Below are 27,019 nucleotides of genomic sequence, written 5' to 3' on the forward strand. Positions count from 1 at the left end.
GAAAAATCTCACACCAGAAGAAGGCCACAAAAGGGGAAAAAGGAAACAAAGATGGGACAAATAGAAGCCCCATAGCAAGACGACAGGTATAAAGGCAAGCATACCAATAATCTTGCTAAAAGTGTTGTTATAAACACTTCTTTTAAAAGGCAGAGATTGTTCACTTGGGTAAAAAAGACCCAACTATAAGCTATGTACAAGAAACCTATCGGCAGAAAGAAAGAAAAAGAAAGGAAGGAAGAAACCCACCTTAAATATAACCGTTAAAAGTAAAGGGATGCTAGGGGCGCCTGGTGGCTCAGTCAGTTAAGTGTCTGACTCTTGATTTCGGCTCAAGTCACAATCTCACAGTTTGTGTCATCAAGCCTGGCAAGGGGCTCTGCGCTGACAACTCAGGGTCTGCTTGGGATTCTCTCTCTCCCTCTCTCTGCCCCTCCTTCCCTACAAGTATGCACGCTCTCACTCTTGCTCTCAAAAGTAAAAAGAGCAAAGGGATGCTAAAGGCAATGGGGTACTCTAGATTAGACCCTAGCACATAAAGAACACATTAGTGGAAAAAGTAAAAATCAAATAAAGCTGCAGTTTAGTTAACAGTAACGTGCCAATGTTGGTTTCTTGGTTTAGCAAATATACTACAATAATGCGAGATAACAGCATTAAGGGAAAACGGGTGTAGGATACACAGAACTCTGAATTATCTTCGCAACTTTTTGTACACCCAAAATTAACGTAAAACAAAGTTTTCTTTTTAAAGAGAGAAGACAGAAAAAGATCAACTGTGCTAATTAAAATGGTACGCAGTCATCAACAGAAAAGTTCCTAATAGTAAAACACGGGAAGGAAACGGCTTCTGAAATAATTATTCTATTGCCTACTATGCGTACATTGAGCGGTCCCTGAGCCGGACTGGATCGTGCCACCGGTCAGGATCCAGGATGGAAACAAAGGGCACCCTGCTACCTGCCAGGTCCACATTTCACAGCGCGGCACCACTGCCCTTCCAGGGTGTGCCACCTGCCCACCTGTACAGACCCATCAGCTTAGTCCAGGACCCCGCACGCGTTTACTCCGCCGCGGCCACCTGCTCCCCCCGTGCTTCCGCGGTGGTCCCCAGGCCTTTCCCGTCGCCCGCCTCCGTGCGTTTGCAGGCGTTCTCGGCCGGGGGCGCCTGGCAGTTTCATGCAGTAGGGAAGCTCCCTTTCCCGGAGGCTGTTCTCACCCCCTTTCTTCGACTTCACCATTCTCTGTCCCGGGCTTCCACAGCTGTACGGCAGGTAGTCTCACATCGCTCCTCACGCTACTCTGTCTCTGGAAACAACGGCGGCTACCACTCACTGAGCCAAGACACGGTTGCGTGTGCCGGCACAACGCCGGCCGACCCCGCCGGGCGTGTCCCCTCGGGGCCACCGTCCCCACCCTAGTCTTCCGGCTTGCCTTAAACGCCCACGCGTCCTTGCGCAAGCGGGGGGCGGGCTCAAGTCAAGCTCGAGGCGCCCATTGGCTGTGCTGTGTCGAGGGAGGTGGGGCGAGGCCTCCGTTTGACGTCAGGACGCTGCGGTCAGAACGTCGAAGCCCAAGGAAGACAAGAACCAGCCGGGTCGCGAGCAGTTCTGCGGCCGTGTCGCTGTCGCCTTGGGCTGCTGCTGACGATTCTAGGGGACAAACTGCTGAGGTAGGTGTGGGGAGCGGTGGGCGGTCGGGCGGGGACGGCGTTTCCTTCCGGCCCTCCACCCAGCGGGTCCTGAGGCCTAGGTCGGCCGTCGCACCAACGGACGCCGCTCGCGAGCGACGACAGGGTGTGGCGGGCCCGGGAGGCCACTGCGCTTGCGCACCCTGGCGCTTGCGCGGTCGGCCCCGGCTCCCCGCCCCCGCCCTCGGAATTTCTGGGCCCCGAGCGCCCCCCTCCCTCAATCCCCATTGACCGGGTTGTTCCACCGGGAGGATGGCGTTGCCCCGGGCGACGCGCGGTCCCGGCACCTTATTCCCCCTACCCCCCCCCCCCCCGGAGACGCGGTGCGCACGCGCGGCACGGCCGGGGCAGTGGCTCTGGAGCCGGTCGCCGGGATCTCGACGGGCTCTTTCTTCACCTGACGCCTTAGCCCCCTCCGGGCCTGCGGGATGGCCAGGTGCCCCTCGTGGCCGGTGCCGGTCAGACCAGCCCAGGACCCTCCGAGCTTCCCCCCCCACCCCAGGCCTTACGCCCACCCTCCTTTCTGTCTGGGGCCTCCCTCATTCGCTGTGCCCGCTCACTGTCCCCACTCATCACCTCCTGCCCCTCCCCCCGCCCCCCAATCTCTTTTCTCTTTCAGATTTTTCTTAGGGTTTCTTCCAACTCCAGATTGCTGTTCCTGTCCCCTCCCTTCTTGTGGGACTGTGGGGTTCTCCAGCGGAGACTCGCCTTTGAACCCCCTATACTTCTTAGCCCCTCGAGTTTTGCCCCCAAGTCACCCCCTTCACTTTCTTGCAGTCTTTTCTACTCCAGTCTTAGTTTCCTGAAGACGTTCTGGACGTTTTCAGGCATCTCCAAAGCTTTCTCTCCAGACCGCAACAGGGGATCGCCTCTTCCGGCCGCTGTTAGGAACCGCTTATATAGGCTTGTCTTCTGACCTTGGGGACTTCTCTGACTTCAGGCTCCCTGAAAGCTTTCTGAGAACACGTTCCTTCATTTTAGCGCCCCCCCCACCCCCCACCGTCGTGGGCATCCTCCACTTCTCCCTGTTTCTTGGAGTAACTTACAGAAGCCCCCTTTCTCTCAGATATTTTTTTTCCGTCTGTTCTCTGGAGTTCTCTCCAGGTTCCCATAGATGCCTCCCTGTTTGCAGCCTGAAGAGTTATGTAGACTTTGTTTTTCCAAGCATCCTTTTTCTTCTGCTGCTTCTCAGAAGCTGTCTTCCTCTCTGGATTTCTTTTCAGCCCTTACCCGAGGCCCCCCACCCCACCCGCTGGACCTTTCTTCCGTCTCAGGGTTTCCCTCGAATCTTCCCTTTTCCCATGTGGGTTTCAGGCACTCCTCTTTCCCTTTGGGAAATTTCTTCAGACTTCCCTGTTTTCAAACCCTTCATTTTCCAGCCAGAACACTGCAGGGTGGTGGAGGTCTTCCCCCCACACAGAAGCCCTTTGATTCCACACCCACAATTCTCTCCTAACTTCTCAGACGCTCCTTGTGAGCCCGGCTCTTCCAGTCCCCAACTTTGTGACTTGTTTCTTGCGTCTTCACAAGTCTCTAACTCCTCTTTTTCTCACAGACGGTGAAAAAGCAGTCTGGCTCCTGAGGTCCACCCCTTATGCCCCAAGGTCCAGATGGCGGCCAACGTGGGTGATCAACGTAGCACGGATTGGTTAGTGTGGCTGGAGGGGCGGAGGCCAGAGGGGAGGGCGAGAGGAAGCAAGAGCCGGTGTTGTCCTCAGGGACGGCATCGCACACAGTGTGGTGGAGTGGGGATGAGGGCCTCTTCTGGCCACCAGGGTCAGGGAAGCATTGGGTTGCAGGGTGGAGAGGGTCGGGTCTTCACCTCTCTGAGCACTGTTTTAAATTCACAGTACGGTGCTTATTTCATAAAACTGCAAGAATTCATTCAGTGAGCTGTGATTAAGCGGCAGACTCCGACGCCTCAAATACTTGTGTGTTTCTGCTAATACCTGGTCTTTTCCAAAACGGCGTGATCATGACTTGATGGCGGGGGAGGTGTCAGCCAGAACTGACCAATGAAACATTTAGGCCTACTAGGCATCAGATGCTATGTTAACTTCTGTGGGTACTGGTAATCTTTTTGTCTGATTTGTAAGAACTGCTGTGTGGTAGGCACCTGTAGCGCCTTGGGTCTCTAATCTATCTCTCACGGAAGGGTGTGACGCAGAAACTAGGTGTCGGCGTATTACGATGAAAGTATATTCTGGATTAAAAAAAATCTTGGCTCCAGTAGGTGGTGCGAGGGAGATCTAGGACTCTAGCCCGGGTATGTGCCTGCCTCCGCCTTGCCCACCGTGCACAGGGAAAAGAGAGACGACCAGTGTCCCTTCTCTTGCAGGTCCTCTCAGTACAGCATGGTGGCCGGGGCAGGCAGAGAGAATGGCATGGAGACTCCTATGCATGAGAACCCGGAGTGGGAGAAGGCCCGCCAGGCTCTGGCCAGCATCAGCAAAGCAGGAGCTGCCGGCAGCTCCACCAAGGCCAGCAGCAACGGGCCCGTGGCCAGCGCACAAGTGAGGAGGCACACAGTGCCTGGGTAGCCCGTGGGGGGGTTGCTAGGGGAGGGACACGCTTGGTATTCTCTGGTATCACGAGGACAGGGTGCCCCGAAGATGTCCTGGGAGCCTTCAGGTGAGGGGGGCAAAGTGTGTGTTCTGCTTGGAGAGCTTAGGGCACCTCACGGTCCTCGTCCCAGGGGATCCGGCCTGAAGGGGGGAATGTGTCCGGGGTCTCCGAGGTGACCCACGATCATTGGCAGGGGCCGTGGCTCTCTGGAGAGAGGCGGACCCAGTGTCGCTCCTTCGCTCTTAACCGCTGTCGTCCGGGCTCCTTTTGGGGGGCCGCAGGGCCTGTGGGCTCTTGCTGCCGATGCTCATGGCGTGTGTCCCTCTCCCCAGTACGTGTCACAGGCAGAAGCCTCGGCTCTGCAGCAGCAGCAATACTACCAGTGGTACCAGCAGTATAACTACGCCTACCCTTACAGCTACTACTACCCCATGGTGAGTGCCCGGCCTGGCGGGGCAGGTGCCGCGCTGGGGTGCGGGAGAGGTGTCGGGACGGGGGCCAGGGCCAGCCGGCGTCCGAAGACAGCAACGACAAATTCTGGAAAATCTTGCGCTGGCGCGTTGCCCACAAGGTCAAGTTCAGGGTGCCTCCCGGGACCTGCCTCCCCTGCTTCTGGCCACTTCCGTCCCCACGCTCATTCCACCGCTGCGCAGAGACCTCCTAGGTCTTTCACGCTCGACGTGCACCTGTGCTCTGTTTTAGCTCTCTTCCCACGTTCCCGTGCCTGCCTGCGTCCTCGCCTTGCCGAGGGCTGCCCAGGTCGTGCCTCACGGAGCCCTGTCCTCTGGCAGACTTGAGTACTTAGAGCAGTTCCACCCAGCCCTGCCCCACGTCTTCCCTGGGCCTTTTTTTCTTTCATGGTGCTTACTGCTGGACACGCTACGTATTTGCCTATGATGACTGCACCTGTTTGAGCGCGGGCTTCATTAGAGCGTGGTTTTTTATTTATTGACTCTCTTGGGGGGGCTCTGTTGTGCTTAGAAAAGTTGGTGCTCAGTAAATATTTTCTATAATGGAATGGGATCGATCGAGGTTCCTATTTTATTTTAGTTTTCTTTAAGAGAATTGGGTGCGTTTATGCAGCGGAAAGGAAGAAATAGAAAGGGGAAGTGGGGCATCACAGATTGCGTGTGGCTCCCCAGCGGGCAGGATGACAGGGACGGCACCGTGCCTGCGCTGACCCTTCTTTCCGTGCCTTTGCAGAGCATGTACCAGAGCTACGGCTCCCCCTCCCAGTACGGCGTGGCCAGCTCCTATGGCTCCGCCACCCCCCAGCAGCCATCGGCACCCCAGCACCAGGGGACTCTGAACCAGGTAATGCCCGTACCCGGCTCCTCCGAATGTTGAAGAAGGGGAGTACAGTTTTTCTGAGCGGGCGAGCAGTGGGCACACCTGCATCATTTAAGCCACCCGCCCCCTGCCTTCTCTCCTGCTGGGCAACTCCTCATCTGATAACGAGGAGGGCAAAGTGTAGCTTTTGAAAGGGAGGGTCTAGGGCTTGGGCACGGCCTGGGGCCTGGGGCCGGGTGCTGGGGCGGTGGCCGGAGCAGTGTGCAGCATGGAGGCCCGTCTTCCCGATTTCCGCCCAGGGCGTGCACACATACCTGCACAGCCACATCCGCAGTCTGGCCTTGGCGTTTAGCGTGCGGTGGGGAGTGTGGAGCTGGTGCCGGGGAGGTGCGTGGGCCTGGCCCAGAACCCCAGCTCCCCCTCCGGTGGTGTCGTTACGAGCCACGTGATACCTCTGCATCTCTGCCAGTCCTGTCGTTTCCTCACAGAGCTCCCATGAGTGTGCGTAATCACTTCTGTGCTTTGACTGGCACGCGGGATATGCTCAGACAGGAACCACTGGGTGATGCGCTGTTGGGCCAGTGCTCACATGGCGGTGGGCTGCAGGGTTTAATGCCTACTGCTGCCATTCAACAGCTCGGGGCCAGAGGAGAGCAGCTCCGGGTCTGAGCCTGAGCCTTGTCAGCTGTCTGCGGGCTCGGGACAGCGAGGTGCGGGAGGGTCGTGGCACAGGGTTGAGGGCTGAGTGGTGCTGTGATCGTGCAGGGCAGTGTGAGGGCCGGCACAGAGGCCTCTGCTCCCACCCTCAGTGCCTGCTTCCTCCGCCAGCCCCCAGTCCCCGGCATGGAAGAAAGCATGTCCTACCAGGCACCCCCTCAGCAGCTGCCGGCAGCCCAGCCCCCTCAGCCCTCCAACACCCCGCACGGGGCTCATACTCTGAACAGCGGCCCCCAGCCTGGAACAGCCCCTGCCACACAGCACAGCCAGGCAGGGCCCGCCTCCAGCCAGGCCTATGGGCCACACACCTACTCTGAGCCTGCCAAGCCCAAGAAGGGCCAACAGCTGTGGAACCGGATGAAGCGTAAGTCGGCGGTAGACTTTGGAGAGGAGAGCCCGTGGGGTCCAGAAGTAGACGTGGGGTGCATGGTGTGCTGGTCCGTCCTGGGCTGTTGGGCACCCCCAGGCTTTGGGTGCAGGTGACCCGGAGCTGGGTGCCTCCCGTTCCTGGGGCTGGGGCGGTCTGAGGTGGGCCGGGGTGAGGCCTAACTCCGCTTTTGCGGTCCCCACAGCAGCCCCTGGGACTGGCGGTCTCAAGTTCAACATTCAGAAACGGCCCTTTGCCGTCACCAGCCAGAACTTCAGCTCCACCTCAGAGGGTCAGCACGGCAGCTTCGGCCCCCAGCCGAACCCGGAAAAAGCCCAGAACCACCGGTGAGGGCCGCCTCCTCGCTGCTGTCCCCGCTCCCTTGCCTCTGGTCCGCCGGTGCGCTCTGCACCCAGACTCCGTCGGCTCCTCCAGAAATGGGGTGGGGTCCTCCTTCCCTCTTGGCTGCCATGAGCGGGAAATGAGAGGGGAGAGAAGGCACTTGAACCGTGTCTGGCACGTGTCAGCTCTGCAAGCGGCGGCGATGACGGAGTCTGTCGCGCTGTGGGGTGCTGCCCGGCTGAGCCCCACGTGTGCCCCTTCCCAGGGGGAGCCTGTCCGGGAAGCCCGACGATTGGCCGCAGGACATGAAGGAGTATGTGGAGCGCTGCTTCACTGCCTGCGAGTCGGAGGAGGACAAGGACCGGACCGAGAAGCTGCTCAAGGAGCTGCTGCAGGCCCGGCTGCAGGACGGCTCCGCCTACACCATCGACTGGAGCCGGGAGCCCCTGCCCGGGTTAGTCCGGGCAGGGGGTGCGGCTAAGGGTGGTTCTGGGTGCCGGAGCGGAGACCCGCAGACCTGGGTCCCTGGAGCCCTGAGAATGAGCCGGGAGGTCGGACCCCGGGGTGGAAGGCCAGGAGGGGAGAGCTGAGGCGCAGGCGCTGCCTGGGGATGAGATCCTGGGTGGGAGGGAGGTCCTGCGGGCTCCCGGGCGCCTGGTGCTCAGCAGTGGAGAGCACTCTCTAGACAGAGGAAGCCTGGGGTTTGCCTCCTGTTTTTGCAGTGTGTTAGCTGAGTCGCCTGGGTAAGTTCCTTTCCCGCCTGAGGTGATGTGTCCCTGGGGTGGCCGGCAGATGCTGGGGACGGTGGGGGCACTGGGTTGGTGATGCCCTGCCCTGCTATATCCTCAGGCTGACCCGGGAGCCTGTGGCTGAGAGTCCCAAGAAGAAGCGGTGGGAGGCCCCTAGCAGCCTACATCCTCCCAGGGGGGCAGGCTCAGCGACAAGGGGCGGGGGTGCCCAGTCCCAGCGAGGGACACCGGGGGCTGGGGGTGCTGGCCGAGCCCGGGGCAGCAGCTTCGCCAAGTTTGGCAACCGCAATGTCTTCATGAAGGACAACAGTTCCTCCTCCAGCACGGACTCGCGCTCCCGTTCCTCCTCCCGGTCCCCCACCCGCCACTTCCGCAGAAGGTGCGAGGACTTGGGGATGGGGGGCGGGGCTCGGGGCTTGGGGGGAAGCAGCCGTTTTAGGCCTCACCTTCCTGCTTCTTCTGTGCAGTGACTCCCACTCGGATTCAGACAGTTCTTACTCAGGGAATGAGTGTCACCCTGTGGGTCGCCGGAACCCACCCCCTAAGGGCCGAGGAGGTCGGGGGGCCCACATGGATCGAGGCCGAGGCAGGGCGCAGCGTGGGAAGAGGTGAGACTTGGGTCAGGGGGCCGGGGGGGCGGTGCGGCGCCAAGATCCGGATTCCTGGGAGGAAGAGGGCTGTGTTCTTGGGGAGTATCGGGCGAGGCAGCCGGTGATCTCGGCCGCATTCACGCGTGACCTCTCTCCCAGGCATGACTTGGCTCCCACCAAGCGCAGCCGGAAAAAGATGGCTGCGCTGGAGTGCGAGGACCCTGAGCGTGAGCTGAAGAAGCAGAAGCGGGCTGCCCGCTTCCAGCACGGACACTCCCGCCGCCTGCGCCTCGAGCCCCTGGTGCTGCACATGGGCAGCCTGGAGAGCAGCGGCGCGGACCCCGACTGGCAGGAGCTACAGATCGTGGGCACCTGCCCTGACATCACCAAGCACTACCTGCGCCTCACCTGTGCTCCCGACCCGTCCACTGTGCGCCCTGTGGCAGTAAGTGCCTGGGAGGGGCAGGTCCCCCTGCGGGGCCACCCCCGGCACAGGGGGCTGTGGGTGGCGGCAGGAGCCTGTGGCTGCGCAGGGACGTGCTCTGGAGCCTGGGTCCCGGTCACGTGGCCTCCTCGGGAGACATCCTCGGCTCTGAGCAGCCGTCTCCTGTTGAGGAGGCAGGGGGAGGGAAGCCGCCTCCCCAGGCCAGCGCTTTGGGAGACGGCTGATCGTGCCACTGTGCTCTCTGCTGGGCAGCGGCAGCGTGGCTGACCCTGTGCCCAGGGTACACGCTGATGTGGGCAGCTGGGGCTCGGGAGCTGGCACTCTTGCCGAGTGTTTTGGGTTCCTTATGAAGTTGGTAGCAAGATGCTAAGTGGCTTTGATGTTGCACTTTTTTTTTTATACGCGGAGTTTAAGAAATTGTAATGGGTGGGGCGCCTGGGTGGCTCAGTCGGTTGAGCGTCTGAATTTGGCTTGGGTCATGATCTCGCGGTTTGTGAGTTCAAGCCCCGCATCGGGCTCTGGTGCTGACAGCCTGGAGCCTGCTCTGGGTTCTGTGTCCCCCCTTTCTCTCCACCCCACCCCTGCTTGTGCTTTGCCTCTCTCTGTCTTTCAAAAATGAATAAACGTTAAAAAAAAAAAAAGTAACGGGTGTTAGTTATAGCCTTGTTCACCTTGCTAAAAGCACACTGAGCCTTAATTTGGATCCCTTCCCAGGTTTTGAAAAAGTCACTGTGCATGGTCAAGTCCCACTGGAAAGAGAAACAGGACTACGCCTTTGCCTGCGAGCAGATGAAGTCGATTCGGCAGGACCTGACGGTGAGGGGGGTGCTGGGAGGGCCTTGCCGTGGTGAGTCCTGGCCTGCCCTGGCCTCACCGCTCCCCCCTGCTGTTCCAGGTGCAAGGCGTGCGGACAGAGTTCACGGTGGAGGTGTATGAGACGCACGCCCGCATCGCCTTGGAGAAGGTGAGTGGGGTGCCGGGGCCCTCTCGGGCTCTTTGGGGCTCCCTGTCCTGGCCTCACTCTCTTTCTCGTTCTCTGCGCCCGGGGCTCCAGGGCGATCACGAGGAGTTCAACCAGTGCCAGACGCAGCTCAAGTCGCTGTACGCTGAGAACCTACCCGGCAACGTGGGCGAGTTCACTGCCTACCGGGTCCTCTACTACATCTTCACCAAGAACTCAGGAGGTGGGAGGCGCCGCCTGCAGGTCGGGCTGGCCCCAGGCCCCCAGGGTTGGGTGCTGCTGACCCCGTTTGTCTCGGGCCCCAGACATCACCACGGAGCTGGCGTACCTGACTCGGGAACTGAAGGCAGACCCTTGCGTGGCCCACGCCTTGGCACTGAGGGCAGCCTGGGCTCTGGGCAACTACCACCGCTTCTTCCGGCTCTACTCTCACGCACCCTGCATGTCCGGGTACCTGGTGGACAAGTTTGCAGACCGGGAGCGCAGAGCTGCCCTCAAGGCGATGATCAAAACGTATGTGAAGCTGGGTTCTCTCCCTGCCCCCTCTTCTCTGCCGGCCCCGCCGCCGTCCACCCCTTCTCCCCTCTGCCCTCCGCACCCTCCTGGGCTCCTATCCCCGGGCCTGTGGTCGTCTCTGCCCGTCTCTTCTTTCCACATACGCTCTGCTTCCCACTCCCTCCTGCTTCCCTTCACTCAGTTCGCCCTCTGCGTCTCCTGTGTCCCCCACTCTGTCTCGCTGCTCCAGGGCACCCTCTGCACCCCTCTGAGTCTCTGTTTCTCCTGCTCACGTCACCCCGGACCCTGGTTTGCCTTCTTGCTCTGGGCTCTTGGTTTCCTTCCTCTGAGGTCTCTGTTCACCTTTGAAGGCTCTCCCGTCACTGAGCTCCCACTCGGTAGAGACAGACTAGGAAGGACGGCCCTGCTCTTGGTAGCCTCTGATCTAATGGGACAAGACCCCGTTTGTTTCTGAGCGCCTTAAAGAGTGCAGAGTGTTTAGGGAGACCCGTGTGATTCGGGGGCAAGCCAGGTCAGGGCGGTTCTCTGTTCAATAGATGTCACTGGTGCCGTGTGTGTGCGCGTGCGTGCTTGTGCTGGGGAACCTGTGGTCAGGGCGCGGAGATGCCTCTGGGCGACATGGGGCCAGATCAGGAGACATTTGTTGTTGTCACAACTAGGGGGTGCTACTGGTGTCTAGTGGGTAGAGCCTCTTGTAGTGCCCAGGATGCCCCATGACGGAGAATTACCCGGCCCCAGTGTCAGTCTTGCCAGGGTTGAAAACCCTTGGTCAGAGATTGGGAGGTCCAAGGGGCCACGTCCATTAGGGTAGCCACAGGGATGGTGTGGAGATGAGGAGACACAGTCACCCTGAAATTAGGAGATGCACACATTCCGGGATCCAGTTCGGGTCCAGAAGATTTGAGGCAGAGCGGAGCCAGGGCAGAGGCCACAGAAGGAGAGACAAGGATGTGGGACAGAGACACGGAGGCGGCAGGAAACACAGGACACGGTTGCGTACCCAGGGGTGATGGGGAGGTGGTACGTCTGGAGGCCCCGGGGGCTGTCCCTCCATCTGCCCTCTGCAGCGGGACAGCCATTCCCAGGGTGTCATGTGGGCAGGCTGGGCCTGGGAGCAGGGGTCCTGGCCTCTCACTGGCCAGACGCTCTCTCTCACCCCTTCCTTACTCCCTGGCAGACATGTCCCTCCCTCCCAGAGCCTCCAGAACCAAGTCCTGGCAGGGCGTGTGGGAGGCCAGCTCAGATGTGGGGAGAAATAGGCCGTCTCGTGCCCCCCGTGGCTATCAAGGGCCACCATGCGGCATGGGCGTGAGGCATCTATCCTCTCTGCCGTTTGCTCCCTGTGCGATTTGGAGCTCCGGGTTCGTTCGTGTGTGTTTGTAAAGGGTAGGGGTGACACGGTTTCTGGGAGCGAGCTCAGCCAGTTCACAGCCGTTTTCTGGAACGTGCCAAGTCTCTTGTGCGCAACTGCAAGTGACTGTTGCCAGTGTGCAAGGGTGTAGTGGGGGTTGACCCTGTGCCCAGGGTTCCCGAGGCACTTAGACCCAGGCAGGGGGGTTCCCCAGAATAGCTGTCAGACCTGCCACCCGTGCCCATGCCCGTGCCCTCGGGTCACTCCCTCTGCCTGGCCCCTGCCCTTGGGCCAAAGTGGGCCCTCTTCTGAGGGCCTGCTCAGGCCCTTGAGCAGCGGAGGAGCCAGCTGGGCCCTTCCCTCCCATCCCCTCTCCTGGGTCCCCCCGTACAGGTAAGTGAGGGTGAAGGGGGGCACAACTGGGGCTGGGGCCACCACCCCTGCCCCGGGCCCCCCCAAGCCCCTGGAGGTGGGGAGGTCGGGCGGGGGTGGTGATGAGAGTTCAGCAGGTAATGTGCCGAGGAAGCCCTTTGGGTGCCCGAAGGGGGGGCGCCCACTCCCTGCTCGTGGGGCCCTCCCCTGCCCGCCGCCCGCCTCATCACATTCTCCTCTTGTCTCCGTAGCTTCCGCCCTGCGCTGCCAGTCTCCTACCTGCAGGCCGAGCTGGCCTTCGAGGGCGAGGCCGCCTGCCGGGCCTTCCTAGAGCCCCTGGGCCTGGCCTACACGGGCCCGGACAACGCCAGCATCGACTGCCGCCTCAGCCTGGCGCAGCTATCAGCCTTCTGAGCACCAGCGCGGATGGGGGCGGGGTGGGGGCAGGGCTGTGGCTCCCCAGCGCCGCCTTTGCCGTTTTGTTTTTGAGCCATGGACTTGGGTTGTAAATTAATTCACGGGGAGCGGGCTCCAGGAAGAGCCGTCATCCCTGTCCCCGTTTTCCCACCGGGGAGTCTGTACAGAGATTTTTTTCTACATTTTTATTTTTTGTCTCAGAGGGACGGGACTGGGGGAGGAGGGGGTGGGACAGCGGAGGGCTGGGGGCATGGTCTGTAGGCTGCTCTGTGTCCACCTGCACCTCTACTAATGCTGTCTCAGTGTTTTCTCTCTCTCTCTCTCGAGCTTGTACTCCGGTACCGACCTGGCACCCTGGCCCATCCCATGCCGGGGGGGCCGGAAGAAGACAGGCCGCTCCGCCCGTGCCCGCCTGTGGCGGGGGCACCAGCACACCAGCCCGCCTCCTGCCCCCCGCCCGCCTCACCACAGACTCTTGTTGCCCAGCCCTCCGGGGCCTCAGTGTTTGGGGCTAGGGGAGCCGCGTAGAGACTGTGCCCCACCCTCAGCCCCCCACGCCAGAAATGCCGCCGCCAAGCCGCCGCCACGTCCACGCCGCCACTGCACACTGAGGACTCCGGAGGCCATCATCGCGGGACCTCGGCCGGGCCGCCTCGTCTGCAGTTGTATTAAGTTGTCTCCGTGTTCCTCCTCCCTCCACCCCAGTGTTTCTTCTGGTTTTTTTTTCCTTCCCTCCCTCCTCCTCCTGCTCCCCACCCTTCTTTGGTTCAGCACAGGTAAAACGGTTACCCTCCCTCCCTCCCTCCCTGCCTTCATGGATCACCAGCTCACGTCATGTTTCCTTCTCTTTTCTTTTTGTGTGTGTTTATTTAAGTTATTTTTCTTCCTCCCCTTTTTCTTTTTGGCCCTCCCCCCTCTTCTGCCATGTAACTGGAGGATGTGCAATGAGTTTGCAAACAGCTGGACTGTCAGGCTGCTTTTTTTCCAGATGTTCCTCCTCTGCCTCCCCTCCCTTCCCTCTCCCCTCCCTTCTCCTTCCTTCATTCTTTTCCTTGGATCACTGAGCACCACTTGGAAGCTTGAGAGAAACCAAAATTAAAGAGAGAGAGAGAGAGAGAGCACTTTGTCCCTTCCTGCGTAGACTGGGTCTTCTCCTGTTCTTTAGGGTGGAGATCTGCCTCCCCCAGAGGTCTGAGCAGGGGCGGTCACCCCAGGGGCATCTCAGCCAGGGGCTGGTAGGTATCTCCTGCCCTGCCTACGCGGCACAACCAGAGCTTCCTCAGGGGCTGGCTCCCTAGCTCCTGTCCAGGGATGAACTTGGGCTCGGGGAGGCAGACTTGAGAACCTTGGGGCACCTTGGCCAAGGTGAGGTGGGGGTGTAGCCCCCCTAGGGGCTGAACTACTCTGAGCCCCTCCGCCTCTAGCCTCTGTCTCAGCACTTGGGCCATATTTTCCAGGGAGGGGCAGGGAGGGGCACAGAGTACATGGTGCCTCAGGAGAAGCAGGCGCCTAAACCTCACCTGCGGGGGTGCCTGAAGCCCTGGAGCCGAGAGCGCACGTCTCAGTGCACCAAGGGCCGCGGCTACCTCCCCAGGGCCTGCTAGCCTCAGGAGGGCCAGTGTCAGGTGCAGCGCGCCCGCGGGTACCATGAACGCGGTGCACGAGGGCGTGGCTCGGACCAGCTCTTCTTGGGCCCTGGCTACTCTGGCCTGCAGCCCAGGGTCAGTCACCATGAGAGCCACAAAATGCGTGGGGCGGGGCTGGCGAGGCCCCGCGGCCCTGGCCCCAGCGGCCTCTCCGCAGTCCGAGGGCCAGGCCCCAGGACCCCACTCTGCTTCGGTTTCCAGGAAATCTCCCGCGGGCCTTCCCGGGGCATCCTGGGCCTGCTCCTTCCCGCCCTGTGGCTCCGTGGTCCTGGCTGCGGTGGCTGGCCTCCGCCCCACTTCTAGTTCTGTCCAGTGGGGTGCTCTGTGCTCTTCCACTCGGATGTTGGCAGGGGCGGCACCTACGCCGCCGAGCGCATCCTTTTCGCTGTGTGCGTCCTGGGCCCCGTGGGTGTCTTCGCCGACCTGGGCATCCTCGCTGTCACGCGCGTCCTCGCCATCATACGCGTCCTGGGGCCCGTGGGCATCCTCGCTGTCACTCGCATCTCGGGCCCCGTGGGCATCTTCGAAAACATGGGCATCCTCACCTTCGTGCGCGTCCTGGGGCCCGTGGGCGTCTTCGCCGACATGGGCATCCTCACCGTCGTGCGCGCCCCCGCTGTCGAGCGCGTCCAGGATGGTGGGCCCGCGACCGGCCGCCAAGCCCGAGCCGAAGACGTGGTCTGTACGCGAGGCGCGGTCCCACACGAGGCGGCCCCGGAAGCGGAAGTAGCGCACCCGGTGCTGCGGCACAGCCAGCACGCCGGGTCCCAGCGCCGCCAGCGGCTCGTCCCAGCAGAAGGCGCAGAAGGGCTCCTCGCGCACGCCCAGGAAGCGGTCGGCGTAGCCCACAGAGAAGTCGGCCGGGTCGAGGCGCGGGTCCCAGCGGATGCGCTGGATGACGGCCGCGGCCGTGCGCAGCGGCGGTTTTTTGGCCCCGGCCTCGGCCTCGCGGCTAGGCTGTGCCGAGGCCGGCGCCCCGGGGTGGGGCTGGCGGCAGCGGGCGCCGAAGCGGCAGCGGCCCTCCAGGAAGAAGCGGCAGGCCGACGGCGGCGACTCGGGCTCGGCCGCCATGGGAGCGGAGTGCGCCGAGAGCGTCTGCGGGCCGCCGCAGGCCCGGCCGTGACGTCACCCGCCCCCGCCGCCCCGGGAACGGCGCAAGCTCGCTCGCGGAGCCTCCGATCCCGGGCCTAGCGGACCGTTCTCCACGGAGGTGCCCTCAGGCAGTCTGGCCCCCGCCTCCTCCGCGGACCAGCGATTCACGTGTGTGGCCCGCTCCCCGCTCCAAAGGATTTCACGCGCGGCACCGCCTCCGGGGTGCCGGCCTCCGTCAGTGCCCTCAAGGAACCGGATCCTCCTCCCTCTGCGGCCTCAGCCCAAAAGATTTACCGGTGCGACCCCGCCCCCTCTGGGGCCCCAGGGTGCCCGGCTTCGCCCTCCGCCGCGTCTGCGTGTACAGCCCCGCCTCTTCTAAGTTCTTAGAGAGTCTGGCTCCGCCCCCGCCTGGTGATTTGTATGGAGGTCCCGCCCCCTCAGGGGCCCTCGGGGAGGGGGGGTGCCTAGGTTCCACCCTTCGCCTAAGAGGTGCAGGGGTTGCCCCGACCAGCTCTGGCCACTCCCGCCTGCAGCGGGACAACTGGACCCCGGCAGGCTCAAACTGGGTAGCCGTGACATGGGACGCCGCTGTCGCCCTCGAGCCGACGCATCTGGGGCTGGGAGGGTCTCTCCTCCACCAGGACCCAGCCTCTTCCCGGACACTTACCTGTGCGGTCACTCACAGGATAAAGGGCAGCTTCCCCAGGGGGTTCACTGGAGACGCGGGACTGCACTTGGTCCTCTGGAGCGAGTCAGGTGGCCCCCCGGGAGCGACTCAGCAGCCTCCCGGGCAGCGAGTCACGCCGGCCCGGCCGCAAGTCAGGTGCCCCATCCCCCTTCCGGGAGCGAGTCAGCGGCCCCCTCCTGGAGTGAATCAGGTTGCTCCCCGGAGCAAGTCAGGCCAGGCCCTCCGTCAAAATTGATGAATGAATGAGGCTGTGAAAGCCCACACGTGGGGACACCGCCCCTAAAAGGGGCACCGTCTAAGCACGCCTCTCCTCTGTTAAAGGGGCCACATCTCACCAGGGCAATCATCCGACCTCGACTTCGGTCCAGTCTTTGCGGGGAATAGAGGTCGAGGTGACACACTTGGCCCTTAAAGGCGCCAGGACCCCATCACGGACACCCCTGCTCCCCCGCCATGTTCCCTTCCTACGTGCAAAATAAACAGGCAGAACCCGGGGCAGAGACCTTAACCATTTATGTATAAAGAAGTGGGGTGCCAGATGGTAAAAGCATCAGGAACAGGGGTGCCTACAGGCCGATGACGTCGTCCCTCTCGAGGTCCGCGTTGGGGTGGCAGCGGGCCCTGGGGTGCTGTGCCCCGGAGCTGGGGTCCAAGTCGGGCTTGGCGGCAGCGGCCCCCGGGCGCTCCGCGTCCATGACGCCCAGCACCGCGTCCAGCATGGAGGGGCCTAAATCCAGGTGGAAGGACAGCAGCGGGTCGGCGGGCGCGGGCGTGCGGAGGACCGGCGGCGGGGGCTGCGGCACCGCGGGCGGCGGCGCGGAGCGCGGAGCTCCGGCGGGCGGCGGCCGGGGCTCGGGCGGCGGCCCGCCGCCGTGACGGCTCAGGAACGAAGTGTCCCCGAAGGCGTCGCCACCGCGCCCCACGTGCAGCGTGTGCCGGAAGTCGCCGAGCGGCGCGGAGATGGAGAGGGCGCCGCGCTCCGGCCGCTTCTTGGGCTGCGCGGGGCCCAGCTGCTTCAGCACCGGCATCTGCGGGGTAGGGCCGGGTCAGCGCTGCCTCCTCCGGGAGCGAGTGAGCGAGCGAGGCCGCGTTCCCACCCTGGGCCTAAGGCAGCGAGCGGTTCAAAGGAGGGATTACTTCCATTTGACAGGTGGGGAAACAGCGGCTCCCGGAGGCCCGAGGTCGCAGACCCCAATGGAGGTTGGCCCGCGACCACCACGCCATGCCGATTCCACTAATTACTAATATTCGAGTCTCCCTACAGGCCAGGCAACAGTGCTTCACCGACTCTTCCGAGTGTTTCCTAAACTTGACGGAGAAACTCCGGCTTCTGCCCGACAGAGATTCCCAGGCCCCTTCCCTGAAGGCGGGATGACTTTGTCCGTGGAGGGGAGGGACGCAGGCACAGTGCCTGGGACCCACCACACTTGGAGAGGCCTAAGAGAATGTTAAAATGTTTTAATCTATTTTAAAACGTGTGGGAAAGATTTGCCTTTACACCAACACAGCTATAGAATATAAATTAATATATGTCCACGAGACCTTTGCCTAGGGCACAAGCAAGTCCCAATGCAGGCCTGCCTGGAAACTCAAATTTAGGTCTAAGGTGGGCCTGGGAATCTGTATACTTGCACAGCATTTTATCATGAGTATTTGATTCCGAAAGAGACAATATAATGTCTTACTTTTTGCAAATTTCTCTAAAAATGAGCAAGAACAGTGCAAATTTGAAGCTGGCTGCTTGTGCACTACAGGAATAGCTGTGTTACTACCTCGTGGCTCCCCTGGGCTCTATGGTACCTGGAAATGCCTGCCAACCTTTGCCCACATCCTGGAACCTGGCTGTTTTTATGGAACTTTTGGGAGGGGCTTTGATGACCTTGTACTTTTGTTTTAACAGTCACTGTTATCATCATCATCATAATAAAAAATCGCCTTTCTGTTTGAATTGAAGCACCACCCTTTGCCAGCTGTATGAGTGGGATAAATTATGTGATTTCTCTATGTCTGTTTCCTCTCTATAAAATGGATAAGGGGTGCCTGGGTGGCTCAGTCAGTTAAGCGTCCGACTTCAGCTCAGGTCATGATCTCACAGTTCGTGGGTTTGAGCCCCGCATCAGGCTCTGTGCTGACAGCTCAGAGCCTGGAGCCTGCTTCAAATTCTATGTCTCCCTCTCTCTCTGCTCCTCCCCTTCTCATGCTCTGTCTCTCCTTCAAAAATAAATAAAAAACATTAAAAAAATGGATAAAATAACACCACCTTCCTTGAAGGGCATGTAGAAAAATCTCAATTAAAGAAAACTGTACTTGTAATAGTGCCAGCCAATTGGTGGTGCCAGTTGTTGGGGGGGGGAGGAGGATGTGTCCCCAAATAACTAGAACACAATTTAGATTTGATAAAACCCTATGAAGAAGGTAAAGCAGTCAGCACTATTCTTTCAGTAACTAGCACTCTGGGAAACATCACTGAAAATGCAGAGAAAAATTAAAGCTAAAAGGATTTAAAATAACCATGGCTGGATGTGTTCTGAGGATTGTCCTTTACCCCACTCCAACACACACGCACGTGCGTGCGTGCGCGCGCGCGCGCACACACACACACACACACACACTTTACGTTTATTTCCCTGGAAAAACCAGTCTTGATTTTATCACCTCTGTAGTGTTTCTCAAACTCCTCTGACCTCACCTAGATGAGTAAATATATTCTAATTATAACCCGGCACGTACTGGCCTTTCCTCCCCACCACTCCCCCAATAAAAGGGAACAAACATTGGATGAAACAAGACTTACAAGCTAAGGCACTCAGATGTTTTCAATCCTAATCTATTTTATTTGTTTTAAACGCTGACTTTTTCTCATTAATGAATTTCAATCCACAGTGTAAAATGAAAAGAATCTGCTCCCAGAGCTAGTGGGTGCCCATCATTACTGTGGAGTGAGCTGCAGGTGAAAAGAACACCGAATGGGGGCGCCTGGGTGGCTCCGTCAGTTGAGCGTCCGACTTCGGCTGGGGTCATGATCTCGCGGTTGGTGGGTTCAAGCCCTGTGTCGGGCTCTGAGCTGACAGTTCGGAGCCTGGGGCCTGCTTCAGATTCTCTGTCTCCCTCTCTTTCTGCCTCTCTCCCACTGAGGCTCTCTGTCTCTGTCTCTGTCTCAAAAATTAAATTAAAAAAAAAAAAAAGATCACAGCTCAGCCAACCGCCCAGGTTTCGGTCTGGCTGTGTGGTGTGTGTGGCCTTGGGCAGGTTACTTAACCTTTCTGACCTCATTTCCTCCTAAAAAAAAAAGAAAATAAAAGGAACCTAGGGGCATAGGGTGTTCCCATAACACGTCACAGTCCCTTTGCAAGAACTGGTGAGATGTTGCCAATAAAGTCTGGGCACAGGACCCAACACACACAGCCAAAGCAGAAGTTCAATAAATGTTCAGTGGCCACCTTAGATCATTCTCCCGAGTCCCAGAGAAGGACACACTCACAGAGGGAAAGAGACTTGCCCAAGGTCACAAAACCAGCTCTGTGGGACTCCGGAGCCCAGACTTACCACTTCCACTGTCTGCTGCTTCTTGAACTGACCCCTCCCTGGGCAGCTCTCAGCCGCTGGCTCTTTGCCCTGCCCACGCCCTAGCTTGTCCCTCATGCCACCCTTCTGTGGCTCTCCCAGGCCACGTTACCACCATTTTCCCAGTGCCTGGCCAAACACACCTTTCCGTGGGACCCTGAACTACCTTCCTCAACCTTAAATCTCAGTTTACTCCACTGAAAAATGGGAGTCGGAAAGCCTGTTTGCTAGGCGTACTTGAAAAGTATATTCATGATGCTGATATTGTATTTCCTAAGTCCTTATTCTGGGCCAGGTGGGGGCCTAAATGGTTTACTCAAATAAACAAACTCATTCAATCCTCAGAACAACCCAGTAAGGGGGGGAGACCCTTATTTTACAGATGTGGTGGCTGAGGCACAGAGAGAGGGAGTAACTTGCCCAGAGTCACAGGGCAACAAATGTGGGGGGCCCGGTTTGGACACCAGGCAGAGTCTAAACTTGAGAGTCTAAAGATGGCCACCCTGTTGCCCACAGACCCCTTTGGATGGGGCGGGTGGGTGTGTTACCCCATGGAAAAAACAACGGCCGGAGATGCTCTAAAGTCCCGGGATTTCCTGCACCCTTGACCATATCTGTTTGCTTTGCTTTTTTTTTTTTTTTTTTTTTTTTTCCATTCCAGACTGAGCGCAATGAATTAGAAATCATTTTCGAGCGCGGCCTCTTGGTGCTAGCTCTGAGGGCCTCGGGTAAGTGGCTCCAGCCTCGGTGTCCTCTTAAATAGAAGGCTCTAGTCTCCTTCTAGCAGAGCTGAGTGCTCGACACAATGAGATCATGCTCGGAAAAACTCCGTCAGCCGGCCAAGGCTCGTACAGAGCGCTGTTGTTTGGCGGAGTGCTGGCGCAAGGGTGGGAGCCCGGGGGCCCTGGCCCCGCGACTCGGCTGGGCCGCCCTCCTCCCGCCTCCCTGCGCCCCTGCAGGCCCGCAGCTGCAGCTGCAGGAGAGGAGGGCACAGCTGGTTCACCTCCGTCCCCTCCAGCCCCAGCCCCGCCAAGACGGAAATAACCGCCCGCTCCAGACCCGGCCCGACCGGTTCTCGGCTCTGGGGGAGAAGTGGCCAGGCGGGTGGGGCCGAGGCGGGGCCGGGTCCGCGGGTGGGAGACACCTCCCCCCCCCCCCCCCCCCCCCCGCCTTGGGCTCGCCGCGCTTGCTGGGGCCACGTGGCTGCCGCCTGCGGTCCCTTCCCGCGTCTTGTCCCGCGTGCCCCCCGGACCTGAGCCTGGGCCCCGGGACCCCGGCTCCCCGCTGCCCCTTACCTCGTGGCCCTCGCGGAGTGGGGCAGGCGCGCTCTCGGGCTCCGACTGGGACGCCCCTCTCCTTGGTTCGGAGCCCGCCTCTGCCTCCGAGTCCCAAGTCCGCTCCTTCTTCCTTTTTCCTCCGGGCGGATCACACCTGGCAAAGTGTCATGCGGGACCTGGAGGGGGGGTCCAGGACCCAGGCGTCCTCCTCCTCAGGACCCCTCCTCTCTCAGGTTCCAGGGGTCCTGCCTCCTACCTCTCTTACTCCTCAGACCCAGGAGTCCCAGGTACCCCCCCCCATCCCCCCCCCCCCCCCCCCCCGCCACGGACCCTGGGGTCCAGGCCGCCGACCCTCCCTGCCTCAGACCCAAGGAGTCCGGGCCCCCACCCCTGGCAGGCCCTGGCCTCGCGTCCCTTCTTACCTGCACCGGGGACCGAAGTGTCAGCCCCTCTCGGGGGGCCATGGTAGGAGCCCAAAAGGGCCGCGAAGTCACTGCCCAGTCCAGCCCAGTCCCTCTGGGGCAGAGAGGGTTAAGGCCCAGGCCCCTCCCCGCCTTCCTTATCCCCCAAAAGTTTTGCCTCTAGGATTTAAAGGACTAGAAAGCGGTGGTGGAAAAGCAGAGGCCTCCGGGCTGAGTGTGGGGGCGGGCCTGGGCCGGACCGGGTGCGCACAGAGGACACGCAGAAGGGGTGGGGGGATGGACAGGGCGCGCCCCCCTCCCAGCCCAGCCCCTCCTCCTGCCCAGCTTGGAATTTCCTGAAACTGGGGAAGTCTGGCTGTTTAGAAGAGTAATTTCTTCCAGATTGCAGCTGTTGGAGGAGTGTCTGTGGTGTGTGTGTGTGTGTGTGTGTGTGTGTGTGTGTGTAGAGGGAGGGCAGGAGAGAGGGAGGGAGAGGGAGGGAGAGGGAAAGAGAATGTGAGAGAATGAAACAGACAAGGTCCCTGAGCCCGCAGGAGAAGCTCTGACCCTGCTTTGGAGAGTTTCCTGGGCGAATGTCCCTGCCTGACACTGCTCATGGAAAGATCATTCCATGACTCTGAGCATTTGCACCTTTTGGTGACAAGAGGAGTCTCAGATTTGAATGTTGGGAAGATCCCCCCCCAGGAGGCACGAGGGAGGGCCTTCCCAGGAGAGTGGAGTCCCCAGAGAGGAGGCTGGTTGGGAAGAGGCCCAGGGAGGAGGCTGTCTTAGTTGTGAGCTGGGGCTGGCGAAGAGAGTCAATCTCACAGGTAACAAGGAAGTGAAGCTTGAACAAAGCCTCCAAGGAGGGGCCGGTTGTAGAGCCGTGGAGAAGAGGAAGAACACTCAGAGCAGGCTGGGAGCCCAGGTGAGCAGAGGAGGACCACAGGCAAAAAGCACTCTCTAAAATCAGAGATCAGCTTAAAAGCCACTGGGAGCTTAGATTTTTGTCCTGGAGCCTGGGGTACTGAAGGGGTACCCCAGGATAGGATAGCAGGGTCGGATCCAGGGATTAGAAAGTTCCTGGAGGGTGGCTCAGTCCGTTAAGCATCCCTCTTTGGCTCAGGTCATGATCTCACAGTTTGTGAGTTTGAGCCCGGCGGCGTGTGGCTCTGTGCTGACAGCTCAGAGCCTGCTTGGGATTCTCTCTCCCTCTCTCTCTGTCTTTCCCAATTTTTATGCTCTCTCTCTCAAAAGAAATAAACTTAAAAATAAATAAAATAAAATTGCAGTCCTTAAAGCTCCCCATCCCTTTGCCCTGCTTAAAAAAAATGAAAGAAAGAAAGAAAGAAGAAAGTTCCCTCTGGGATTCACAAGAGGAATGCTGCATTTCAAATCCAGCATTTTAGGGTGGATTTAGGGTGGATGGGGAGGGGGGTTTACACAAAACTCAGTAACCAAGATAAATAATATAATTAAATATAGATTTTTAGCAAACACTTTTATTGGCGTTAAATCCACACCACATTAAAGGAACTATTTAAAAGTGATGTCTGGTACATCCCCAGTGTTATACAACCACCACCTCTGTCCAGCTCCAAACCATTTTCATCACCCTCTAAAGGAAGCCCCTTATCCCTAAGCCAGTCCCTCCCTATTTCCCCACCTGCAGCTCCTACAGCCACCAGTCTGCTTTCTGTCTCTCTGGATTTGCTTGTTCAGGATGTCTCACAGACACTGAATCCTATGCTATGTGGCCTTCTGTGTTCCACTTCTCTCACTGAGCATAGTGTCCTCAAGGTTCATCCATGCTGTAGCATGTGTTGGTGCTTAATTCATTTTATGGCTGAATGATATTCCATGGCACAGATAGACCACATTTTGCCTAAAATAAAGAACATTTTAATGCCCTATTTTGAAAATAGATGTATGAAATGAACAAAAAAAAATCAAAACTTCAAAGAAAGACAGGATCAGGCTGGTGGAAAGCTTTTTTGGGGTCCTGGGACAAAAGGAAAAAAATCAGTCACTCTGATCCCATCTTCATTTAAGATTTTGATATTTTGCTCATCACGGATGTGTTATTGATCCTTTTTGTTGCATTTAGTCGTTTGTTGTGTTACAGCGTCGGTCAATCTTGGTTACTGAATCTTTGATGTTTCCTTATTTTTTTTTTTTCTTTTTGGCAGTGTCCTTTTCCCAGACCTGGCCAGGAAGCTGTGAGGCTGGGTGCAGGGACCCTGGAGAGGGACCTGAGTTGGAGCCAGGGCCACAAGAATGGAGAGGAAATTACAACGCAAAGGGATTCAGGCAGGTTCACTTGGACTTGAGAACCAAAAGGGATTTGCAGGAGAGAGAGAAGCAAGGATGAGAGTATTGTTTTTCCATTGATGGTGGAAAGAATCTCCACAACCTATATGGTTGACAACCACCGCATTTTTTTACTCCACGGTATCTGTAGTTCAGAGTCCGGGTGGGTCCTTAGACCTCTCAGGGCTGAAATCAAGATGTCGATATGGCGATCTTCTTCCAAGCTCTTTCAAGGTATTGGCTGAATTCAGTTCCTTGTGGCCATAGGACTGAGGTTCCTGGCTCTGACTAGCTGTCAGCTGGGGCCTGGTCTGCTCCTAGAAGCTGTCTGCCTCCTCATGCTTTCCATGAAGCTCCCCTCTGGCGGCAGTGAGTTGAATCCCTCTTAGGCTTCAAATCTCTTGGATTCCCCATTCTCTCCATCTCTCTCCTGCCTCTGGCCACAGAAAGTTCTCTGCTTCTAAGGGCTCATGTGATTAGATGGGCCTACCTGGGTAACACAGGTGTATCAGTCAGGGTTCTCCAGGGAACCAGGACATATCCTACGTGTATATACATACACACACGTACTAAGATATACAGGGATACGTGAGATGGAGATTGGATTGGAGAAGGTCATCAAAACCTTACTAGTCAAAGTTTATTTCTTTCTCTACAAATAGGATGTGTTCATGTATTGTTGTGTAACTAAAAATTACATTGAAAACAAAATAGTAGCAAATGTATCCAAACCAAAGAAGATATATAAGATACCTACATAGTTAAGATATATATAAAATATTAATTTCTACTGATTACTAGGGAATACGGTTAACAAATCCTATATATATGATTAGTTGCTATATATATATATATATATATATATTAGTTGCATATATATATGATTAGTTGCAATATATATATGATTAGTTACTATATATATATTAGTTGCATATATATATGATTAGTTACAATATATATGATTATTTACTATATATATATATATATATACACCATATATATATGATTTGTTGCAAGGAATTGGGTTTTGTGCTTGTAGGGCTGGTAGGACACAAATCCACAGGACTGACTGGAAGCTCTGTCGGTCAGGAGAAGATGGAGCAGAATTCCTTTTCCTTCGGAGAAACCTTTATTTTGCTCAACTGATTGGAAGAGACCCCTCCCCCCGCCATGTTCTCTCCTTTACTTAGAGTAAAGTGACTGTAGACATTTAACCACATCTACAAAATGTTTCCATAGCAACACCTGGGTTAGTGTTTGACTAAATAACCAGGTGCTGTAGACTGGCCAAGTGGACACAAGATTCACCATCACACCAGGATAATCTATTTTAAGGTCTGTAAGTTACTTTAATCGTATCTGCAAAGTCCCTTTGCTCTGTGATCAACATATTCGTGAGTTTCGGGCATTCATGCCTGGACATCTTGAGAAGTGCATTTTGTCTACCTCAACAACCCTCAGAAAGCAGGTCCCGGGGGATGATGAGGCCACCATCAAGGTGGAGAACAGGGGGTGGGAGTGAGACAGGCTGGGGGTTGTACCCAGGAAAGCAGGAAGCAAGGTGAGTTTATGGGCCACTGACCTGCACAGTCGCTTGGGGCCCTGTGCTTAGAAGTGCTGTGCACTTGGTTTAATGATCTCCTGTGACTATCTTGAAATTATTAACAATTTTGAACAAGGGACCCCACATTTTCATTTGCAATGCACCCCCCACCCCGATTGTGTAGCTGGTTCTGGGGTGAAATGCAGGAAGAGCAGAGGCTTGGGACAAAGCATCCGAGAAGTGTGACATTGGAGGGCTAGCAAGAAGGAAAGAAACTTGCTTGGACAAGGTCCTGGCAGCAGCCAGAGAAAGAGGGGGAGAGAGATGGGATCCAGAAGCTCAGGGAAGTCAGACAGTCTCTCATCGCAGTCTCAAAAGCAGGCCAACGTGATAAGAAGATTCACTGGATTCAGTAACAACCCAGAGACCTGATAATGGCCTGGGTGAGCAGCTGGGGGGCTGGCAACGGAAGCCAGATTGCCCTGGGTGGGGGAGGAGGCAGAGAGGAGGTGCAGACCCCAGGAGTCTGGCAGTGACAGGAACGGGGGAGAGATAAGAGTCAGATAGGGGTCAGAAAAAGAGTATTGTTTCTTTGGTTGCTTTGGGTACATTTGCTACTATTTTGTTTTGTTGTTAATGTAATTTTTAGTTACATGAACAATACATGAACACATCTGTTTGTAAAGATCGAGAAATAGACCTCAACTAATAAGGTTTCGATGGCATTCTCCAATCCAGTCTCCATCTTGTGTATCCCCTGAAATTAATTTGGGGTGTACACCTCCCAAATCGTCTGGATTCTTGCAAACACATAGACCAGCATTTTCCACCTTCGTCCTATGCCATTTGGAGCCAGATCATTCTTTGTCACGGGTGGGCTGTCCTGTGCATGTGGGATGCGCAGCCCCATCCCCTGGCCCCCACCCACTGGATACCAGTAGCACCCCTGCCTCCCGTCAAATGTCCCCTGTAGGGGGGATATTGCCTCTTGTTGAGTACTGCTGATCGAGATGGTGCTCAAAGAAAACACTGAAAAGAATTTTTTTAACGTTTATTTATTTTTGAGAGACAGAGGATGAGTAGGGGAGGGGGAGAGAGAGAGAGAGAGAGAGACAGGCAGACAGAGAGAATATGAAGCAGGCTCCAGGTTCTGAGCTGTCAGCACAGAGCCTGACGTGTGGCTCGAACTCATGAACTGCAAGATCATGACCTGAGCTGAAATCATGAGTCGGAGGCTTAACCGGCTGAACCACCAGGCGCCTCTATTTTATTTTGTTTTTAAAAGTAATCTCTATGCCCAATGTGGGGCTTGAACTCATGACCTGGAGATTAAGCATCTCATGCTTTACTGACTGAGCCAGGCAAGTGCCCCTACATACATATTTCAAAAGGAGGCTTGAGCTTATTTCCGCATTTTGAAAATGATGTACAACAACAACAATGATAATAATAATAACAGCAGCTAACATCTATCGAGTGCTTAGAATCTTCTGGAAACTGCTCTAAGCCCTCTGTGTATGTAACCTCATTTAATTCTTGCAATAGCATTGTGTGTTTGGTGGGTGGTGGAGGTTGATATTATTATCCTCATATTACAAATAAGGAAACTGAGGCACACAACAGAAAGGTGTTTTAAAATTCATTTTAAAATTCATTTTAATTTTTAGGTAACTTAGCTAATGCAGCTGTTAAGGTGTGCGGGTGGTATTTTAATTCAGGCAGGCTGACCCTGACAGGGAAGGAGTGATGAAAAATACAAGAGAGGGTATGGTCTACGATGGAGAGGACCCCCAGGAGCAAGGAAGACAGGGATCTGTCCAACAGAACTTTCTGGAATGATGGGAATGTCCTGTTATCTGCTTTATACAATATGGTAGCCACGTGTGGCTGCTGAGCTCTTGAAATGTGGCTAGTGGAACCAAAGAACTGAAATTTAAAATTTACTTAATTTTACTTAATTAAAAAAATGTTAATGTCTATTTTTGAGAGGGGGGAGGGGCAGAGAGAGAGGGAGATGCAGAATTTGAAAGCAGGCTCCAGGCTCTGAGCAGCACATGAGGAAATGGAGGCCAGGGGAGTCAGAGGCCATAAGGGTGCAGTGGCCAATGCACGAGCTATGGGGGTTT

At 57.2% G+C, this 27,019-nt stretch overlaps 4 protein-coding genes across 7 annotated transcripts in view; 1 reads left to right on the top strand and 3 right to left on the bottom strand.

Annotated features, from left to right (window-relative positions):
- Window positions 1–27,019, bottom strand: part of RDH13 (retinol dehydrogenase 13) — a 280,844-nt gene that overhangs the window by 25,681 nt on the left and 228,144 nt on the right. The gene's annotated exons all lie outside the window — the stretch shown is intronic.
- LENG8 (leukocyte receptor cluster member 8) lies at window positions 1,513–13,490 on the top strand. 2 transcript variants are annotated; one of them, XM_027037258.2, is made up of 16 exons: window positions 1,513–1,672; window positions 3,246–3,338; window positions 4,029–4,203; window positions 4,588–4,689; window positions 5,459–5,569; window positions 6,374–6,626; window positions 6,835–6,976; window positions 7,237–7,425; window positions 7,821–8,099; window positions 8,188–8,328; window positions 8,470–8,755; window positions 9,470–9,571; window positions 9,651–9,719; window positions 9,810–9,939; window positions 10,022–10,229; window positions 12,207–13,490. In XM_027037258.2, exons 2-16 carry the CDS (start codon window positions 3,301–3,303, stop codon window positions 12,367–12,369), a joined length of 2,388 nt encoding a protein of 795 aa, XP_026893059.1. In that variant the 5' UTR covers window positions 1,513–1,672; window positions 3,246–3,300; the 3' UTR covers window positions 12,370–13,490. The 2 variants fall into 2 exon arrangements, with proteins under 2 accessions (XP_026893059.1, XP_026893057.1); XM_027037256.2 differs by lacking the exon at window positions 12,207–13,490 and having other exon boundaries at window positions 10,022–11,392.
- Window positions 13,265–16,158, bottom strand: LENG9 (leukocyte receptor cluster member 9). The gene has a single exon (XM_027037321.2). It carries the CDS (start codon window positions 15,087–15,089, stop codon window positions 13,578–13,580), a length of 1,512 nt encoding a protein of 503 aa, XP_026893122.1. The 5' UTR covers window positions 15,090–16,158; the 3' UTR covers window positions 13,265–13,577.
- CDC42EP5 (CDC42 effector protein 5) lies at window positions 16,297–21,782 on the bottom strand. 3 transcript variants are annotated; one of them, XM_027037410.2, is made up of 3 exons: window positions 21,062–21,782; window positions 20,658–20,793; window positions 16,297–16,902 (listed from the first exon to the last, which is right to left on the bottom strand). In XM_027037410.2, the coding sequence occupies exon 3, from the start codon at window positions 16,824–16,826 to the stop codon at window positions 16,365–16,367; it is 462 nt and encodes a 153-aa protein (XP_026893211.1). In that variant the 5' UTR covers window positions 16,827–16,902; window positions 20,658–20,793; window positions 21,062–21,782; the 3' UTR covers window positions 16,297–16,364. The 3 variants fall into 3 exon arrangements, with proteins under 3 accessions (XP_026893211.1, XP_026893212.1, XP_026893210.1); XM_027037411.2 differs by having other exon boundaries at window positions 16,297–16,826; window positions 20,658–20,815; window positions 21,062–21,769; XM_027037409.2 differs by having other exon boundaries at window positions 16,297–16,826; window positions 21,062–21,558.

The sequence above is a fragment of the Acinonyx jubatus genome, chromosome E2, assembly GCF_027475565.1.
Source record: "Acinonyx jubatus isolate Ajub_Pintada_27869175 chromosome E2, VMU_Ajub_asm_v1.0, whole genome shotgun sequence".
Classification (NCBI taxonomy): domain Eukaryota; kingdom Metazoa; phylum Chordata; class Mammalia; order Carnivora; family Felidae; genus Acinonyx; species Acinonyx jubatus.